The sequence below is a fragment of the Tribolium castaneum genome, chromosome 8, assembly GCF_031307605.1.
Source record: "Tribolium castaneum strain GA2 chromosome 8, icTriCast1.1, whole genome shotgun sequence".
In the NCBI taxonomy this organism is placed as follows: domain Eukaryota; kingdom Metazoa; phylum Arthropoda; class Insecta; order Coleoptera; family Tenebrionidae; genus Tribolium; species Tribolium castaneum.
Window position 1 is genome coordinate 12,807,623 of NC_087401.1, and position 17,326 is coordinate 12,824,948.

General features: G+C 31.1%; 2 protein-coding genes across 4 annotated transcripts; both read right to left on the reverse strand.

Annotated features, from left to right (window-relative positions):
* Positions 1–1,333: 1,333 nt before the first annotated feature.
* Alg3 (ALG3, alpha-1,3- mannosyltransferase) lies at positions 1,334–2,864 on the reverse strand. The gene is made up of 2 exons (XM_961995.4): positions 2,524–2,864; positions 1,334–2,477 (listed from the first exon to the last, which is right to left on the reverse strand). Exons 1-2 carry the CDS (start codon positions 2,771–2,773, stop codon positions 1,351–1,353), a joined length of 1,377 nt encoding a protein of 458 aa, XP_967088.1. The 5' UTR covers positions 2,774–2,864; the 3' UTR covers positions 1,334–1,350.
* A 2,308-nt stretch (positions 2,865–5,172) lies between these two features.
* LOC655371 (two pore calcium channel protein 1) lies at positions 5,173–17,158 on the reverse strand. Of its 3 annotated transcripts, XM_961911.4 has the most exons (11): positions 17,003–17,158; positions 14,006–14,110; positions 13,648–13,751; positions 9,320–9,924; positions 9,173–9,272; positions 8,942–9,122; positions 6,662–6,880; positions 6,487–6,606; positions 6,101–6,440; positions 5,641–6,049; positions 5,173–5,587 (listed from the first exon to the last, which is right to left on the reverse strand). In XM_961911.4, exons 1-11 carry the CDS (start codon positions 17,031–17,033, stop codon positions 5,411–5,413), a joined length of 2,391 nt encoding a protein of 796 aa, XP_967004.2. In that variant the 5' UTR covers positions 17,034–17,158; the 3' UTR covers positions 5,173–5,410. The 3 variants fall into 3 exon arrangements, with proteins under 3 accessions (XP_967004.2, XP_015836474.1, XP_008194865.1); XM_015980988.2 differs by lacking the exon at positions 14,006–14,110; XM_008196643.3 differs by lacking the exons at positions 14,006–14,110; positions 17,003–17,158 and adding an exon at positions 13,801–13,952.
* Between the last annotated feature and the right edge of the window lie 168 nt (positions 17,159–17,326).

Below are 17,326 nucleotides of genomic sequence, written 5' to 3' on the forward strand. Positions count from 1 at the left end.
TTTTACATGATTTAGTCAACAGCAAGAGATGAAAGTACAAATAAACAATTAAAATTACTGAATTTATCCTCAATCTTTCATTCATTATTTACGAAAATATTTTTCATTGTTTTTCGGAACTTAAAAAGGTAATTATCGATTAATTTTTTTTAAAAGAATCGTAGGATTTTCCTACAAAAAAACGTTAAAGAAGGTCACTTTCACCTAAATTTTGTGTTTTTTTTTATGAAATTTCGATCAAAAACTGATTTCTTCGCTGAGTTTGTAGCCAATTTAGGGAAATTTTTCGACAAACCTTTGCAAAAAGAAAATTTTTTGGTCAAATTTGGTTAATTTTTGACTTGTTTTATAACTACATTTTACCAAATTATTGCGTTTCTGCCTGAAAAGGCCCAAAATTATGCTCAAAATGGGCAAAAATAATGTAGTTATTTGATGACTTTTCTAGTCGATTTTATCAAAATCTCACAAAAATCCTTTGATTCCATTTAAAGGCAAATTTTTTTCGACTGATTTTTAAGAAAATTTTTCGGAATAGTTTGTTTTTTGACTGAAAACGTTCTAAGACACTGAATTTGTGAAAACTATGCAAAATTATTCGAAAAAAATGCAAATATTAAGTAATTTTTGACCTGATTTTGGTCAACGGCAAAAAATGAAAGTACAAACAATTTGAGTCACTTATTATTAAACTTTATCTCAAATTTTGATTCAATGTTTTTGAAAATATCCTCACTTGTTATCGCTGAATTTGCTGCTGGTTTTATGGAAATTTTGAAATTTTTAGAAAAACCTTTGCAAGAGAAAAAATTTTTGAGCTAATTTGGTAAATCTTCGACTTGTTTTGTAACGAAATTTTAACAAATAATTGCATTTCTGTCTGAAAAGTTTCGCTCGAAATGGCCAAAAATGATATAATCATAGAATTAATTTGAAGACTTTTCAAGACTGTTTTATAAAAATCTCACAAAAACCTTCAGATTCAAATTATTTTCCACCATTTTAGTCTAATTTGATAAATTTTCGACTAGTTTCTAAAGAAATTTTGCGAAATATTTTGGCTTATAACTAAAAAAATTTGTGATTTTTCATAGTTCTGTGAATTTTCATCTTATTTTTAAGGGAATTAGCATATTAATTAAATTTTTGGGTGAAAACTGTCCAAAATCTTGCAAAAACTAAGTCTTTTTTAGACTTGATGTTGTTAAGAGCAAAAGATAAAAGTAGTTTTGTAAGTAATTTGTCGAAAACTACAGAGTCTGTTAAATTATTTTTTACTGAAAGAGAGTGATAATAATGATAATGATAAAGGTGAGAGCGGAGAAATAAAACCTTTGTTTAACGAAAAATTTATTGTCTCATGGTCCTATAAACACCAAATAACAGAACAAAATGGCATAAATGTAACGAGGCACTTGACAGGTCCGTACTGGGATAAACATTCCAACAATACTCCAAAACCCCCAACAATAGAAACATAACAGGGCGCCTAAACCCCGTACAAAAAACCAAATACAACAAACTATGAAAATACCAACAATAAAACTGATAATGTAGCGACCGTGCAAAAACAATCCCAATCAAATTCGTAACAAAAAACGGTAAAACGAACAGTTGGGTAACTTTACTCAACTTATCCTCCAACTTTGATTCATTATCTTCCCTTGTTTTCCCACCTTTGATTTGTTTCTCAAAACTTGCCAAAAACGCCCGTTGTTCCTGACTCATTTGTTCGTCCTCTTTTTGCCTTTTGAGTTTTTCGTCAATAAGTTGCGTCCTAACTTGATCTGTTACTATTTTTAATTTCGCGTAACTGCTCAGATAGCGTTTCAAAAGGGGGGCAAAGGCCAGGAGGAGTAAAACATGACACGATAAAAGCCCCAAATGTAGCAAACGATTTTCGAAAATTTCGCGCGGTAGGAAACGGTAATTGACGGTCCACGTGTGCTCGAACACGCGGCCTAGATCGAAACTGCCCTTAATGTACGAAAAAGGGTTGGTGTATAAAAAGGGGGCCCCCAGTATTACTTGTACCAAAGCGCAAATTGATAAATTTAAAATTGTTTCCATTAATGTAAGGTTGGTTAAATACGCAATTAGGAGACAAGGGGCGTACAGTAGGATGTTCATTTTGATTGAGACGGCTAGGGAGTAGAAAAAACTGCCTATAAGCCACCGGTTTGAAATAAATAGATTCAGACTGATGTAAAAGAGGAGCACAGCAATTGGGTCGTTGAAAAGGCGCAAAACGTAAATCGAGTGAATCCGGTATGAGGTCAAAGTGGTCAAAACGAGTGCATAAGGGGGGATTTTGGCCGTTTTTAGGAAAATTCGGTACGTTAGGAGCGTTTGCCCCAAATATAACACGAGGAAAATGTATTGGGCCAAATAAATGTTGCGCCCTTGTGACGTAACGGCGTATAAAAGTGAGTACACGTAGACGAAACCGGCCGGGTAAACAAGGGGGCCCGTGTCACCTGAAAAAAACAGTATTTTTCAATAGTTTTTTTATTTTTTTAGTACCTTTCAACTCCTTGTAGTCCCAAGTCCCGTTCATAAACCCCTCAACCTCTTGCATGTACGCTTTCCAGTCAATTTCCGTGTAGTTCACTCTTTCAATAATGAAAATGTTCAGAATGATTTCGAACAGGAAGAGGAGGAAACACGTCGGTTTCAAGTAATGGGGGTCGTAGATGAATTTTTTTAAATTTTCCATTGTGAAAAATCCGGGGTTTAGCCCGGATTTGGGCGGCTTATTTTTAGTCGGAGCCATCGTGAGCTGATTTTGGGGATACACATTTTTGAGGTTAACAGCAATGCGGCCAATTTCGAGAAATTAAATTCACTAGATTGCTACATTTTTCCAAACCAAGGGCATAGTTAGAAAGGTTGTGCCGTAACGGTGTGAGGAGTGGGGAAACCGCCATATTGACACGTCATCCAGATTGCCAACGTGATGTGAAATGCCTTGTTTACATCGTGTTTTGAACATTTTTTTATGAGAAAATATTGTAAAACAGTGTTGGTGACTTTTATGAAGATTTCAGTGTTGTTTAACGATTTAAACACATAAGGGAAAGGTCATAGAGACTATAATAATCATTAAAAACTGGCCAAAAAATCGCAAAACTGCAACTTAAGTTTACAGTAATTTTTTTTCCATTTTTTTTTATCTTTCAAAAATTTTAAATGCATCTTTATGATACTTAAATGAAATGTATTTAGACCAGAAATCCAGCTGTGTGCTTTTGTGAGTTTCCATAATTTTTTATAAGGTTACATGGTGTTCAATTACTTGCTAATCTACACTGTACAAATCTGGTTCTCCAAATAAGCCGAATATGGGAATTTAAATTGGATTGTTTTCTCATTTTTTGAGAATGTTTTTTCAGTTGTAGGGTTTGTCTTGATTTTTGTTTTATATTTTCGTGCTTTTTTGAGTTGTGTATGGTTTGTCGTTTTTAAGTTTGAAGCCCTTCTGCACTCACAGCATACACATATTTTGATTTAACGGCGTTTTTAAATCTTTTAAATGACTTTTATAATATAATTTGTCCTGCTGTTCTGCTAGATCTTGTTCTGCATAACGTAAATAAAAATACTTATTAAAATATGAAAAGAATCACAATAATTGCAATTACAATAATTTTCAAAAGTACACTAAAAGGTGTCCGACCTGACTTGAGATTTAAAATTTTTTTTCTTTTTTTTCTGACATAGGTATCCAGGGTGGCTCGTTTTAAAAAATCACCCTGTGTATTGATTTAAAAAGGGGAAAGTTCAAAACCAACAGTCGTTATATTGAGATTTTGTTCCCTGGTCGCCAGTCATCCCTTTTTCAAATTTTAAATAATACCATTTACTTTTTGAAAAAATTTTTGGAAAAGAGCAAAAATTGTGTCGATGCGTTTTTAAGTCAAGGGTGGTTCTATTTTTTGAGGAGTCAATAATAGTAGCCTTTGTTTTAAGCCCATTTGATTTAAACAAACAATATTTCAATTTGGATTGCTTACGTTTAGACTTCATTCACCAATTGTCCTTTTTGTCCAGTTTTGTAAAAATTTGCTGATTTTTTTAACTTTTTTTGAACAAATATTTAGAGAAAATCGCATTTCAGAATAAGTGAAATTGTGTTAAAACACTTGAAAAGCGTCAAATTCAGTTAGTCAGTTCTAACCGAATTTCACCATAAAATAAATAATTAACTAGAAAACAGAATAATTAATCAAACGCTGAAAATGGTAAAAAATAACACCAAATGCGTATTTTAAGATAAAAAAAGGAAATAAGTTATTAATAATACGAGTGCGAAAACAGAAGCTTAAAGTTCGAGGGCTGTCGTTGTGCAACGAGCATATGCAAGTGTTATTCAAATTTTTTTTTGTTAGAACATTTTAATTTAAAACACGTTGCTATGGGAAGCGTGTTTTAAAATAGTGAAGACACGGTGCTATTGGAAACGTGTTCCAAATTGTGTTTATAATCTAAAAAGAAGGGTTAAAATGTTACCAAAATGCAATCATTAATGTCTGTTGTAGTAATCTCACAAAAAATAATTTTAAAAATGCTTAGGGGTTTGATAAATTTAAAGTTATAACAAATTTATTGACATTTAATCGGAATTGCTTGGAATTATTCCAATTTTTTGGAATTCGGACTTTTTTATTGGAATATTAAACTGGAACTACTTTGGATTATTAGAATTACAAGTTTTTTGGAATCACTAGAATCTGGAATTGTCTTTGGAATTTATTATTATGTAATTTTTACCATATTGATGCCGCAATTAAGTTGGAATTAGTTGTTCTATCATGTGGTCATTTGAATTTATAATTAATTACAATAGGCTTTATTAATTTTTTTAACTTGTAAGAAAACGCTGATTGTTATAATTAATCAAGTTTCGAAGGGTAATACAGAAAAACTTCTCAACAACTGACACCAATTGGGAATCTTTAATTGTCCGGTGTAGAGAGGTGTCCACTAATGGGAGGTTGGAAATTTTAATATAGATTTTGTTACATTAATTAGAAATTATTTTCTACCGCAGTTTGCACTAGTTTATCAATCATAAAGAAAAAAATGCTTACTCTAATTATAAATTCAAATAATTACATGGTAGTTGGAAACTAATTATCACTATTGTGCTCAGGATTAAAAAAACGCCACGACTTAAATAAATACTCTATATTTAGACAACAATAAATTAATCAGTTAATAAAAATCTGTAAAAATAACGGATACGGTGTTACGACTAGCTACATACTGTTATATCACATCGGTTTGTGTTACGTTTGGGTTAAGTACCGCTAAAAAGAAACGAAACGGCACTTGGATCAACTCAAGACCACTTATTGTCTCGAAACAATCAAAATTTGGTCCTAACATTTGTTCTACACTAATTCTAAATCTACGCTTCTGAATGCATCAAACGCGTATTAATCTGCGACTCATCAACAAGATTAATCCCAGTGATCCTTTCTTGTTCCTCGGCGTCTTGCAGCCACTGCGCAATCTCAGAAATGTACATATGACGTTGAAGAACGTCCCTTGTACGCCTCCTACGACCAATATAAAACGACACTCCCTGGAGGCAAAACAAAGGAAGTTATGGAGACAAAACCACAGAATTGGACTTACTCCAGGCACGAAGTCCAGCTGGAGGGCTTCCAGGATTTTGGGGTCCTGGACTTGCCGCTGGAGCGAGTTCCAATCAACAGCGACTTCCTCGTGAAGCATTTGCTCCTCGTCTCGTTTCGACGTTTGTTTTTTGTACTGTATTCGAAACCTGAAAGCTTCAAGGACTGAAGCCACGACAATGGTTAGCACAACCATCGTAAATAAGTAAAACAACATGAAAAAAATACGAGAGTATGAATGGGCCACATTGGCATACGCATCCATGACAATAAACCAGTTGTTTACAACTGTTAGTTCGAATAAAGTCACGCCGGAAATTAACAAGTTCGAAAAATTGTTCAGATAGTAGTAGCCAATGCCACTGCTACTGTTGGTACTGTATTTGTAGAAGTCCTCGACGGTGGTACCACTGGAAACAGGCGTGAATATGATTGGTTACGAGTGGTCACGTGTCACATACTTGCAACAATTCCGCAAATCATATTGCGAGAATAATTCCATTCCAATGATTGCGAAAAAGTAGTACATGACCATCATGACAATGGCCGTTGACCACATCAAAGGTGACAGGAGCACCAACGTACCGAAAATATCCCTATACCGTTTTTTCAATTTAAAGAGACGTAAAAGTCTCAGTGGGCGTAGGATCACAACGACTGTCAATTTCGGACGCACCAATAGGATCAACGAACCAATCAGGGCCACCAACGTGACAGTCAAGTCGAAAAAATTCCAACCTGACGAAATATACTCGCCCCAGCCCAAACCCACAATGCGCAAGAGCGCCTCAATTAAAAAAACTACAATTTTTAAGTTAGACAAGGACCAAAACCCTATCTTTCTTACGTGTGAGAAAGAGATAAGTGTCCCACGAGGCACAGAAATTCTTCGCGCCTTCCTCAAGCGAGACTGATGATTCGAGGACACGTATGAACATAGCGAGTCCATTTCCGATTATTAAAACATCTATCAAGTATTATTAAATGAGTTTGAAATTTTCCCGCAATGTTTTGTTACCTACATACAATATGTTCGAAATACTCCCATGTGACCACGGTACGTGCGGCCCGACAGAAAATACGTAAGGGGGGCCAAGCGGCCGAGAACCAGGGATCAGGGGGGTCTTTCAAGCGCCATTTTAGGGTCCCGGCGTCGTAAATACCCAAAAATTCGTCTTCAGTTAAAGCTCCAGTTCCCGAAGTGTTCAATTGGCGGAAAATTAGGATGATGTCACGTTGGGCTGGAACAATTGTCTTTGCCAACGTTGGAAACAAATTTTTCATTTCATATTTCAGAAAATTTGGTTCCACAGTTGGCACAGGAAGCAGATGGTGCTTGTTCATGTTAATTGAACTGTGCTATTATAATGCTTTTGCGGCCCAACGTATCTATTTTAAAATTATGTTTTTTTTATAAATGAATTCCGATTTATTCACTATAATTATTATAAACAAGAAATATGTCACTTTTTCGTTCGTTTCAATTTTTGTCACAAAAAAAAATCATTATATAACATCTTTTATGCGCATTGAAAATTACCAATGTTACAATTTGTTCAAAATACGAAATATGGTTACAAAAAGGCATAATCAATGTCATTTTTTATCAGATTTGGTGATTTTTCGGTCTGTTTTAATACAATTTCGCCATAAAAATATAAGAAATAATAAAATTTACAACAATTTTTTCTTAATTTCTAACGTTTTCGCCTTATTTTTAATGAAATTTTGGGAAACAATAATTGTATCGTGTGATCATTTGAAGTTAGTTACTTATTAGAGTAGGCGTTTTCTTTCTTTGTTATGGATAAACTTAAAAAAATTTAGGGAAAAAATGTATTTTAATTAAATATTACTGTTCGAAATTTTATTATTTTACTCTTCAGCTTTATTAATTATGATAATCTTCATTTTCGTACAAGTTAAAAATGTATTAAAGCCTAGTCTAGTAAGTTACAAATTCAAATGATCACACGGTATTTCTTACTGATGACAAAAGTGCTAAAACACAAAAAAAAACAAAATTATGTAATTTTCATGTGAATTAAGGTATTATTTAAATCACAACCACTATTTCGTAGTAATATACTGATTTTTGTAACTTATTTTTAAGTTTTAAGTGAGTTCCCAGTCAGATTTTTAGTCTGTTTTAGCAAAATCTCATTCAAAAAATAAGATTTTTTACTTGTTTTTGAAAATTTTGTGATTTATTTTGCGTAGTTTAACTTAAAATAAATGACTTTTTAATTTCTGACTAAACAAAATTATGTTAAAATGAATAATTACCTCGAAAACATAATAATTAATTAAACGCTGGATAAGGTAAAAAAAAATAACACCACTAATGTAATTATTATTACATTAATCTAATGATTTTTCATTGTTTTAGTAATATCTACAAATAAGAAAAGAAAATTTAATTGTAAAACATATACTTAAGGGTTTGAAAAACGTAAAAATAACATAATTTTAATTCAAATTTCATGATTTCCGGTATATTTTTTGATGGAATTGCAATAAAAATTAACGTCGAATGGAAACAAACAAAATATTAACTTTTAATTGATTCTTGTAATTTTTTATAGCCTCTTTTTGGTTCAAAAATAGGCAAAATAAGCTTAAAATAATATCAGTTTTGATGTAATTTCGTGATTTTTCGGTCACTTTCGGCACTACTTTTAGTTTTCATCTCAAAAACTTAGTACAAAAACTTCAAAAAAAGCCAAAATACCATGTTCCTTTAATCATGTTCAGTTTGTTTTGAACAAAATTTTGCTAAATAATTGCGCTCTCGCTTGTAGAACGCACTAAAAGGCTGAAAGAAGTTTAAAAATAACGTGATTACTGTCTTAATTTTGGTGACTTTCGGTGTGACTTAACTAAGTTTTCCTGAAAAACTGAGAATTTTTGCTTTTTTGGAGATATTCTTGCCACAAAGTAATAGTTATTAATGATACTAGTGCGAAAACATAAGCTTAAATTTCGTGGGCTATCGTTAGGCAACGAGCGTATGCGAGTTGCATACTTAGACACCTAAGAACTTTAAGGGTTTCCGCATTTTATTCAATTTTTTTTTGTTGAAACATTTTAATTTAAAACACGTTGCTATCGGAAACGTGTTTTAAAATAGTGTTTATAATCTAGGATTCTGAAGCCTTAAAATGTTACCAAAAAAATATACAGTGATTGTATTTAATTAACTGTGGAAACAGATGACTTATCACAAAATTTGTTTACCCAGTTGGCTCAAAAAAATTAATTTCGGAAAATTTAGCCACACAATTGGCACAAAAAATACTTACAAGTGCGAGGCGAGTAATAGCGCATCAAGCCATGAAACTGCTTAAACCTGACCATATTTGGCGTTTGTTTACTGACCAATAGTCTAAAAGCCAACTGACAGGCTTTTCTTTTATGCAACAGCAACTTGCGGAATTTATCTTTTTCAATTCCTGTGAAAGTTTCATACACTACGGCCAACATCTGAAAAAACAAATCACTAAAAAAAATTCCCCTTTATTTAAATTCCTCACGAGATTCATTAGCACGTAAAGGACTATAGAAATGTACGAAATGAAAAAAATCGCATTCCATTTTGAGATTGCATACGACGGCATCATAACATCGGGAAAACTACAAAAAATTAATTAGAAAAAAAAATTAACAATCACTTGACTCACTTCGCCGTAGTCAGGAGCACAAACATACTGACAAAACTGTCCCCCAAGGTCCGAAAATACAAATTCGTTTGGTGATTGCTGAACAAAAAATATCCCAAAAGTGCGTAACTGCACACGAAGAACATTAAAAGCACCAACATGTCCAAAATCGGAGGCAACGATTGCAAAATCTGCCTAATAAACCTCCTCACAGCCCCGCAAGCCCTCGTATCGACGAGGAAAATGGGCCGTAAGGCCCTCGTTACCCGAAAATGCGATTCTTGCCGCACCAGGACTATAATCGCCTCCAGCACCATAATGAAGAGGGTGATTCCCTTCACCATCGTCCTTTTGTGCTTAAGGATCATCGTCCATCCGATCCAGCGCAGTTTCAGCGCCAACTCCACCCCGATAACCCCCAAGGAGACAAGTTCAAGAGTGGTGTGAATACCGACAGGTAACTGGAATTTGTCAACGGACGGGTTTTCGGCAAGGGCTAGTAGAAGAAGGACAATGGAAAAGGTCAAGTCGAGACCGTAGTACCAGGAGTTGTGGACTAGGAGGTAGGCGGGGAGGGCTGAGGGGTGGCGGGGGTGCGAGTCAAATTTTTCGTTATTTTCGCCTTCCTAAAATTATTTTTATTATTATATTTTTGAATTATGTAGAAACGTTGAATTCAAAATAGGTAAAAATAGTTCTCACAATTAAATTGGAAAGCTCCAAATTTTACGTTATTTTGACTTATTTTTCGTTATTTTTGCCTTCCTAGAATTATTCTTGTTATTACATTTTTGAATTATGTCGAAACGTTGAATTCAAAATAGGTAAAAATTGTTCTCACAATTAAATTGGAAAGCTCCAAATTTTACGTAAAAATTTTTACGTTATTTTGACTTATTTTTCGTTATTTTCGCCTTCCTAGAATTATTCTTATTATTATATTTTTGAATTATGTAGAAACGTTGAATTCAAAATAGGTAAAAATAGTTCTCAATCAAATTGGAAAGCTCCAAATTTTACGTAAAATTTTTTACGTTATTTTGACTTATTTTTCGTTATTTTCGCCTTCCTAGAATTATTTTTGTTATTATATTTTTGAATTATGTAGAAACGTTGAATTCAAAATAGGTAAAAATAGTTCTCACAATTAAATTGGAAAGCTCCAAATTTTACGTTATTTTGACTTATTTTTCGTTATTTTTGCCTTCCTAGAATTATTTTTGTTATTATATTTTTGAATTATGTAGAAACGTTGAATTCAAAATAGGTAAAAATAGTTCTCAATCAAATTGGAAAGCTTCAAATTTTACGTAAAAAATTTTACGTTATTTTGACTTATTTTTCGTTATTTTCGCCTTCCTAGAATTATTTTTATTATTATATTTTTGAATTATGTCGAAACGTTGAATTCAAAATAGGTAAAAATAGTTCTCAATTAAATTGGAAAGCTCCAAATTTTACGTTATTTTGACTTATTTTTCGTTATTTTTGCCTTCCTAGTATTATTTTTATTATTATATTTTTGAATTATGTAGAAACGTTGAATTCAAAATAGGTAAAAATAATTCTCAATCAAATTGTGAAGCTCCAAATTGTACGTAAAAATGTTATTTTGACTTTTTCGGACTTTTTTTACTGAAAAATTGAAATGCCTCTCCGGTTCCGGGTTTTACAAGAAGATAGATAATTTCAAGGGCATTTTAATGATTTTTTGGTTTTTGCTCAAAAACTACAAAAATATGTTCAAATTTTAATTTTTTTCAATTTTCAAGCGCCGATTACGTCGAAACTATTGGAGCTAGCGAAATATATTAAGTACTTAAAAAAATAATTCGATTTCCAAAACCGATTACGGCGAAACTAAGGCTTATTTATTGAACTCGAAAATCTTAAAATCGGACCAATTGACTTTTTGGCCCTTTTAAGGGCTCTATAAGCAAAAAAGACATAAAAAAGTGCATAGAACTTTGCCAGCACTATACCTAGAACCAAAAAAACACCACCTTAAGTGTAAAGGATTTTGACCTTCGACGGTATTAGTAATTTAAAAATATTCTCTCTGCAAGTGTGACTAATAAACTTTTTATCAATTGTGCCGTTTTTTGCGACCAGAGATAAGTCTATTAGTTGCGTGTTTTAGTCTTTTGGTCGCGTCCGAATTGTGATGATCGGTGTCTGTGTTTTCATTAATTATTATTAATCATTTAAAAACTTTAATTCAATTTAAAATTCGGGTTGTTTAAACAAAAGTGAGTTTGTGTATGGCAGCGTTAGCGACGTCTCAAAAGGTAGGAAATTAATAATTTCTCAACAACGAAACGGCTAACAATTCGGCTAATTTACTTTAATTTTGGATTAAATGATTTTTTCTTGGGAAAAAGGTAAAAGTAGAACATAATTAAATATACCGGGTGTGTCAAAATTTGCGGACAGGCTCTTGAGAGTGGTCTTAGTGACCACTAAAAAAATAATAAAAAAATTATTGCACCTTAATTAAGATGCAGAAGCTCGTAAATGTTGCAACAAATACATACATATTTTTAATTTTGTTTTTAATGATTTATTTGATTGATTTATCATCTAATTTTCCAAAAAGAAAACATTTTCTTTGGTTTTTGAAATGTTTAAAAGTGCAGCAACATTTAGTAATGTTACCATGGTAATTCTTTTGGTTAATATTTTTCTAAACGTATAAAAATAGGTGTACTTGTACGGCGTTGCCATTTTTTGTTTTTGATTTCAGTCGATATATTTGTTAAACAAGAAAATAGCCATATTCAGTTAGGAATAAGTTAAATGTATGTAACTATTTTATCCATAAATAATACTTTTCGCAATGAAAAAAACATACAAAAAGTTAACTTATTTTTAGGCTATGCGGGTATGGTCGTAAGTCGACTAATGTGCAATGAATAGTACTTTTAAATAAGTTTTTATTATCATGCAATACAAATTAATTGGGTATAACTTGAAATTTTACAGAAAAATACGAATGTCTTAAGCATATTTTAATAAACGTTACAAATTTGTAAAAAAGTCAATTTAAAAAATTGTTACATAGCTCCTTGATCCAAAAAGCCCTTCAACTGTCAATGCTAAAATCGTTTTGACTTTGAATAAAATTTGCACTTTTGGTTAACAAATAAGCCTTATTCGCTAAATATTAATATTTTCTGAATTCTTGTTAAAGCGAATTAATTTTAATACTACTTTTGTTCGTTGTTCGTTTTTTTTTCCTTGTGTAACACAAACCTCGAGAGATTTTTGTATCAGCAGAGATAAGACATTATGATGAACGAAAAAGTGGCGGATAAAAGTGGCCTTGTACTGTGTTAATTAATTTTAAACATTTTAATAATTTAGACCTACGGTGGCCTAGCCAAGACCAAGACACACTACGATCTCCGTAATTTTTAGACGCTTGTTATAATTTTATTTTAATCTTATTTTATTATAATGACGATTTATCGATATACATAATTTTAATGTGTTAATGTGCTTTAATTATTTAATTATTTTGAGTGCCTATATTCCAACATAAATTATAATTTTTTTTCGTTTTAAATAAGTGATCAGTGCGTGTTGTGGTTTTCAAACACCTAAGAGAGATTTTGTAGCAGAAATAGATCTCCTAAACTAAAGGTAAGTGCAATTTTATTTTGTTTATTTTAATTTTATTTTAATTTTTGGCGTTTTTTTTTCCAAAGCACTCTTTGTAAAAACGCTTTTCTCTTAATTTAATTCAATTTTCAGCAGCATGTAATATTCGATTATATCATGTAATACACCATTGTAATCAGGAACATAAAGGCTTTTCAAAAATACAAATGTCACATATGATGTCCATAAGAAAAACCAAAGTTGAGGGTTGACATCAAGATCGCCTTGGAAAAGGCACTCTTTGCAAAAACGCTTTTTTCTTAATTTAATTTAATTTTAATCAGCATGTAAGATTCGGTCATATCATGTAATACATCATTGTAATCAAAAACGAAAAGACTTTTCAAAAATACAAATGTCAGATATGGCGTCCATAAGAAAAACCAAAGTTGAGGGTTGTAATTCTGACATCAAGATCGCCTTGGAAAAGGCAATAAGAGATTTAGATTTCTTGAAAAAAAGTACCTGAAAAAATACGTCGTTCTTTTGGTTTTCGCTTAAAAAAATAAAAACGAAAATTACAAAATTTTGATTTTTCTCAATAATTCAAAAACTAAAAATGCCACATTACATTTTTTGTTTCAGATAATTGTTCAGACCTCCCATCTCTTATAATAACTGATATCCCCATGGTGGAGCTTGAAGAACGGACACCCTGTATACTTTTTTTAAATTAATGGGTGAATTACCTCAAGAAAAATAGCAGCCTCGTGATAATTCATCTCCCAGTGGTCCACAGTCTCTGTGGTCTCTCGGCTGAGACTTGAACGGCTCCCCATTTCATCAATGGGATCTACAATAATTAACCAATTAGCGTTAATTAACTGCAATAAAATACGCACGTAGAAACATTTTTTTTCGCTTTAAATCGGACCATCACCACTTACTAATCGTTTCGAAAACACACTTTTGGCTTTAGCTCTGTTATAAATTAAATAAATTCGGGGCATGCAAATTTCGATCTTAAGTACAGTCGGGGTAAGGGTTATGTGTTATTGACCCAATTGTCTTTGCATTTAGTGATAAGATAAGGTTTTGTGTACATACTTGTGCTGTTGGAGCCGTAGGAGACATTATGGGAGTCTTCAGTGAATCGTTTATAGCCATCGTCATCTGGCGACTCTCTTGGGGCCGCCATTGGAAGACGAAGAACTGTCAATATGTGGGCGAAGGTAGGCAACACAATATACCCCGGATGGGTTAATTATGTTAATTGGTGGGAAAAATGAAATAATTGTGGGTCATTGCGATAAAAAGTACCGCAAGCTATTGTTTGAATGTTAATAGCGAGGCAAATGGAATGTTTTTTGCGTGGGTATGACATGGGTTTAAAAATAAAAATCCATAAAAGCAGCACTCTTTTTAATACAATAGTTAAATGGAAAAAATATTTTTTACAAATTACAAATTTTTTTCAAAATTAGATATTGTGATTTTTGTCCATGTTGATTAAATTTGAAATTGTATGTTGGTAATAAGTTACATATAAAGTCCACCCATATCTTAATTTTACAAAAACAATTATGGTTCAGGCGTTGTGTCGAACACAGCTTGTCAATTATTGATAAAAAAAATTATGAACAATTTTAACAAAAATAAAATGATGTTTCCATAGATTCTTATTATATTTTAGTAGCGCTAAGACACTTATTATTTTTGAGACATCCTGGTATTTTGTAATAAATTTTTAAATGAAAAAAAAAACAATTATTGTGCATTCGCACAATTAATGCATTTGCTACAAACTTGCTTGTTTTTTTTAAGCAAAAACTATGAATTCAAGTCAGATAAATCATTTGACAAGAAGGAAATGTTGATAAAAAAAATGGTTTATATTTTTTTCTGAAATTTTCAGAATCAACTTGTATTTCCTGACGTATTTTTTAATATCTCAGTGTGTATGTTTTTTATATCAGGCCACTGCGAATTATTGTTAATTTCTAAACTAAAAAACTGTGATTAAAGCCAGACTTGAATCATATAAAAAATAATCAAGTGTTAACTCTAAACAATTCGATAGTATGTACACAAAAAAAATAATTTTAGGAAAACTAAATACAAGTTTTTGTTTTATTAAAGATATGGATGAAGTGATAAAATGGAGCCAAGATTATTTCAAAGTTTTTGCAATTTTTAAAAAATTCTAACTCAAAAACGTAATAATAATTAATATCTACATTATTTAATTTTTAATTAATCTCAATAGCAACAACAATAGCTTGTAATAAATACGGTTCAAGTGATTAAAAAATAGTGAAAAATAAATAAATAAATAAATTTCATAAATTTTTATATCTTTTGGTAGCGCTGAAACTAAGGGTTTTCCTCGACAATAATTATTTCTGGGATATCTTGAATTTTGTATTGAATTTTTAAATTAAAAAAACAATTAAGCATTTATGCACAAATTAATTTTACATTATTAATTTTTCAAAAACTATTAATTCAAAACACACGAATTGTATGAAAAGAACGAATAATGTTACAGAAACAAATTGTTCATAGTTTCGTATTTCCTAACGTATTTTTTCATTAAAAAAATTAAAATATCTCAATTCTATTACAATATTAATTTTTTTCTTACAATCAACGCCACTGCGAAATAATGTTAATTTTTTATTTAAAAACTGTTAAATTAAGTCTAAAGAAAGATGTTTTAACTATAAATAACTTAATATTAATAACACGATATGGCTGAACTGATAAAATGTAGGTAACGTGACTTCAGAATTGTTGCAATTTTTCACTATGTTTGTATGTACAGATTACTTATTTTTCGCTTAAAAAAGTCATTAACAAATATCATGCAATTAGTTACATTTGTGATTAAAGTGAAATTAAGTTGGCAGTTACATTTGAATCCGATAATCAAAGTTGCCAACTTAATTTCAGTCACAGGTCACTCTGACCAAAAATTTTTAATTAAAACATCGTAGGCGAGTATTAGCTGTTTCAAAACTATGTAAACGCCAACGTGGTATTTTACCTATATTTTTTTTAATAAGATTAAAAAAAATCAATAGATCATTGAAACTATAAATTACATTAGCTATTAATTTTTTGTAGTGCATAAATAATTTTTTCTACTTTGATTACACAAATTGTTCATTGTGAAGCCGAATCTAGTGTATGATCTGTCTGTCAACAGCGTCAAGTCATTTATTAACAAAGCCCTTATAATTAACAAATTAACAAATTTGATAAATTAAACTAATCAAAAACAAACAACAAAAATAGAAAGTAGAAAAAAATAGTATATTACTGCCGTTTTGTAAGACTTAATTGTGGCACTCCTTCGTCGTGCTCCAAAACCATTCGTGCCACAATAGAACGTAAAATAATATACTATATAACTAATTTTGAGAGAAAATGCGACGTTTAGATAGTTTCGAATTAGCTAATAGTTACATATTTTCAATTTGTTTGCTACTTTTTTGTAATAAATATTTACGAACACCTCAGTACGATATTTGATATTTTTTGTATACAGCGTGCTCAAAAACTGGCGCACCAACTCAATGGTGTGTGGTAGAGAAGTGGTTACATATAAAGGTAAAAATAGTAAAAAAATTCTTTGTATTAAAGTTATTGATAAATAATGGATTTTATATAAATGATATGTGGCAACGTTGTCTAACAGTCATGATCGCAATAGAATTTGATCAAAAATAAAAATAAATTATTTTTGAAACGGTTTCCTAGGATATAATTCCCAGTGTTGGCACATCTACACATTGTGATTTTTTTGGATGAATTTTAATTTTTTTAAATTAAAAAAACTGCTAAAATCTGATAGTAAATTTAAAAATAATTATTCATCGTTTTGTTACGGAACGATTACCTGGTATGAAACATAAAAACATAAAAAAATAATGAAAACTAAAGAAGTTAACACAATAAGTTTGTAGCTCCAGATTTTTTAAAATATAACTTTAGGAATTTTTTCAACATTTTTCCCGTAATCTGCACTTGCTTCTCAATAACGTACCACTGAATTGGTGCGCCAGTTTTTGAGCACCCTGTATAATAACAATGAGTACTTACCTGTCCAATTGTTTTTAATTAGGATAGACATAATTGAAAATAATTGATAACGAAAAAGTTTAAGTACATGGAGAATACTTTCATGTGTTTACATTTACAATTAACTTATTGTCACCAACACTTTCCACTTTAATCGAACCTATTTTTCAGACTTCAATTTATGTCTACTGTTGATAAGAAACATAATCGTAAAGCCTTTATCTTTATCAAAAGTAATGTCGCTTCTATTCGTTAGCTGCACATTTAAAAAACTTAAAAAATGAAAATAATTTCGATTTTTTATCTTACTCATTTCGTAAATTATTGAAAAATAAAATTAAAAAA